Below are 3256 nucleotides of genomic sequence, written 5' to 3'. Positions count from 1 at the left end.
GAATTGGTTCACGGCCAATTCGGCGGGGAGTGTCATGAACCGGGTCGGTGAAGCTTAGCTATCTACATATTCACGCGCGGAGAGACCTATTTAGTATGTATGTATAATACTCTATCTACCGCGAAGTGTAAGATCTCCGAGGTCCGAGAGGGAGAGGGGTCACGGGAAAGGAGGGCTGTTACGCGGTTGTCTCCAACCGCGCATCCACTCAGAGTTTAGTGAGTCAGTGATAGCTTCAGAGACGATTCACGGTCGTCTCTGCCAAGCTCCGAATTACTCGAAGAAAATTACCACTTCGTCCACATCCAGTGAAACATAAGTATAGGTTGTTTTCCATCTGAATCGGAGGCGGGCGGTAACACTGGGTACATTTGCTCTATGGATCCGTCTTCGGAAGCAATGTGAATAACAGTACCCGAGACGTTGAACCTTGGCTGTGTGGTTCAGGCCGAAAAAGTTGACTAGGTAGGGAATACGGGCTCGGTTATCACACTCAACTTCCCCTCTAGAATACGCCGGCAACGCAAATGAATACTTGGACAAGGTGCTGGAGAACGCTAAGAATGAGCCGAAGATTCTTGCCCTGATAGATCCTCTGGTATTGGACGATATCTCATTCGAAGGAGGGGAAGCTACCGGTGTGAGTACATAGTTTTCAGAATAAACAAATTGAACAAGGACCCCGGTTTGGGCATATGATAGATACAATGTGATTGAGACTGACTCAATTGTTCCAGCTCCATATATATGGCCTCACAAGCTTAGAGCGGAGTGGACCCGCTTCGCTCGGGTTCCAAGGTAGTCATCTAGTCATCGAAGCTACCGTCGGCTTGGGGAAAGTGGCGGGCATCGGTCGCTACAGATATCGGTTCAGCAGATTGATCAAATTCAGTGGCGATATCGGGGCTCAGGTTGACAAACTCAGCTGTTCCATCAAGCTCACGGTGAGGGCGGAAGTCTCTTGAGGGGGCATGTCGTTCGTCCGGCGAATCCCCATGTGAGCCGGGCCCTGTGAAGATCTGATCAATACGGGAACCCGTGATTGTATTCCTCTAATGATTCTATTGATACATCAGATTCGGGGCACGCGAGCTCATCTCGAGGAATTCCACGTGACCGATCTCACAGGTCTCAAGATCACGAAGTTCAGCGGTGCCTCGGTGATCTTCAACTGGCTGGCGAAATGGATCGTCAACCTCGTATTGGACAAGAAGAGTTCGATGATCAGTAACACCATCGAGGACGAGTCACGGGCTGCGATTGAGAGCGCTTTCGAAAAAGTTGACATCCGCAATTTCCTCCCCTGATAAAGCACTCGAAATGAACGGGCCACTCTATCGAGTCTGCAACTCAGTCGTAGAACCATGTGTTTTCCTTAGTAGGACTGGGAATGGGAATTCCTCCCTTCCTCTTGCCGACTGAAGACTGCGCGCTCCTTCCCCATGAATACCACCGAATTGAGGCTCATAGAACTTCTTGGAGAATGTGCACATGACCATTCTCCCAGCTCCCGGGTTTTGCTTTAAGAGCGCTTCATTTCGATACTCTCTTGCATGACTGACTCTCCATGGTGAGTCGCCACTACCGTCCTTCGATTGTTCCTGATTCGCTCTGATTTACTCCTTAGGGAGGACTGCGCCGAAGACGATCGAACCCGCAATTCTAGGAGAACATTCTTTATCTCGATGCGCGTTCGTTTAACTTGTGCATCTAGCTGACATGAATGGGGAATGACGGATGGCCGCGAGCCGCGGGACCAGCAATGGGAGCTGCCGAAATATGGAGTTCCCCGAACTCTGTTCTTGTTTGTCTTGGAGCCTTCTTACAAATCGATTGGCCGGGTCACATTTTTTCGGGCCGGGAATCGACTCTTATTCCCGTACCCGGTCCACGCTTTTAGATTTCCCTGAGGGTTCCCACGGATAAGTTCGTCACCAGTTTCCCGCGATTCGCCAACATCCCTTATCTACTGGGCGAGGTTGAAGCGTAGTTCAACGTCAACAGAATAGAGTCCGTGGGCTGCTTCCCTCCTGCAACCTAAAGCCACGACGCGACGGTGCCGCTCTCTAGAAATTTTTCATTTATTGTCTTGAGCAGGATACACATTCTGCGGCTTCATTAGTGATTGTGATTATTCGAGCAGAAAGCATGCAGGAAAACGATGTCGATTCATCCCCATTCTCTCTCAATCCGAGAGCTAAGTGGTTCAGCGTAGAGTGAATCTTCACATTGTTGAAGTCTTCAGGATGACGTCCAACTCATTCGCAGCTAGACGCGAGAAACGAACCGAACGCAGAGGCGCTTGCTTAGTGAGCAATTCAGTCAATCTGTGCGACCTCTCCATCGATAGCTGGAGTCGATAGTTGGGTTGGGAGCTGCAATTGAATGCATAGCCTCAGATCGTGATTCTTGAAAAGCAGTTAGACCTCGTCCATCACAGATGATCGATTCCAAAACCCTCCCCGATAGACGGCTCTGCGAAAATCGCTTCGTCGTATTTCTGGCACTGTGAACGTCGGGGTTACCATTTTTAGGGTGCTGGTAGGTGATATCAGGACAACAACAGTACCACCATGCTCAGAGACCGCAGAGGCCGCGATGGGCGAGGTCCTTCTTAAGTTCCGCTCGATGGGGTATAATTCCGACATTCGGACATTCTCGAACTTCGAGCTCCGTCATGCGAGGCCCTTTCCTTCTAGTTCGAGTGTTTCGCGTTTCTGTGGATGATGATCGCAGCGATTATGAGCACCTCTTACATCTCGTATATACTCGTAACAAAGCCTCTGGAGCCTCTGGAGGAGCATGTGGAGTCCCCTGTCGTGAAGTACAGTGAGTGAGCGGACGACGAAGAATATCCATGATCGCATTCATCTCTAGCCTCCTTATGGAGCGTCTCCGAGGCCGTCCTTTCGAATTCCAGCGAAAATCCCAGTTTCGGACGAGTATTTTGACAGTTTGGTCGCGGACTCGGTGCAGAACTTGGACTCTCAGGAAGGGTTCGAATCGGTTAATTTGGAGGGATTCGATATACCGGACGGAAAAATCTACGATGTGAGCATTCATCCGTCCTTTCCTAAACCTCTCGGCCTAAGCCGTGTGCGTGGATACCTCGCTCCGATCCGAAACTCGGCTGAACTGCTTCGGACGGTCAGCGTCACGGACCTCGAAACTCTCCGATCAAACCCCAGCAGCCCCCAGATACCATTCTTCCGCTCCGTCGCGCGGCGTATGATTATAGTCGCAGTCATAGTCACAG

The 3256-nt window shown here is 50.5% G+C and overlaps 1 protein-coding gene across 1 annotated transcript in view; it reads left to right on the top strand.

The window, feature by feature from the left end:
* LOC100899139 (uncharacterized) overlaps positions 1 to 1349 on the top strand; it is a 2564-nt gene extending 1215 nt beyond the window's left edge. Inside the window, exons 2-4 of the mRNA XM_003744450.2 lie at positions 510 to 640; positions 738 to 944; positions 1077 to 1349. Coding sequence (XP_003744498.1) covers positions 510 to 640; positions 738 to 944; positions 1077 to 1307 — 569 coding nt within the window. The 3' untranslated portion in view covers positions 1308 to 1349. The remainder of the gene's footprint in view (positions 1 to 509; positions 641 to 737; positions 945 to 1076) is intronic.
* The last annotated feature ends 1907 nt before the right edge of the window (positions 1350 to 3256 follow it).

The sequence above is a fragment of the Galendromus occidentalis genome, unplaced genomic scaffold (genome assembly GCF_000255335.2).
Source record: "Galendromus occidentalis unplaced genomic scaffold, Mocc_1.1 scf7180000077468, whole genome shotgun sequence".
Lineage (NCBI taxonomy): Eukaryota > Metazoa > Arthropoda > Arachnida > Mesostigmata > Phytoseiidae > Galendromus > Galendromus occidentalis.
Note: the sequence above shows the minus strand (reverse complement) of the source record. Positions and strands in the feature narration are given on the sequence as shown.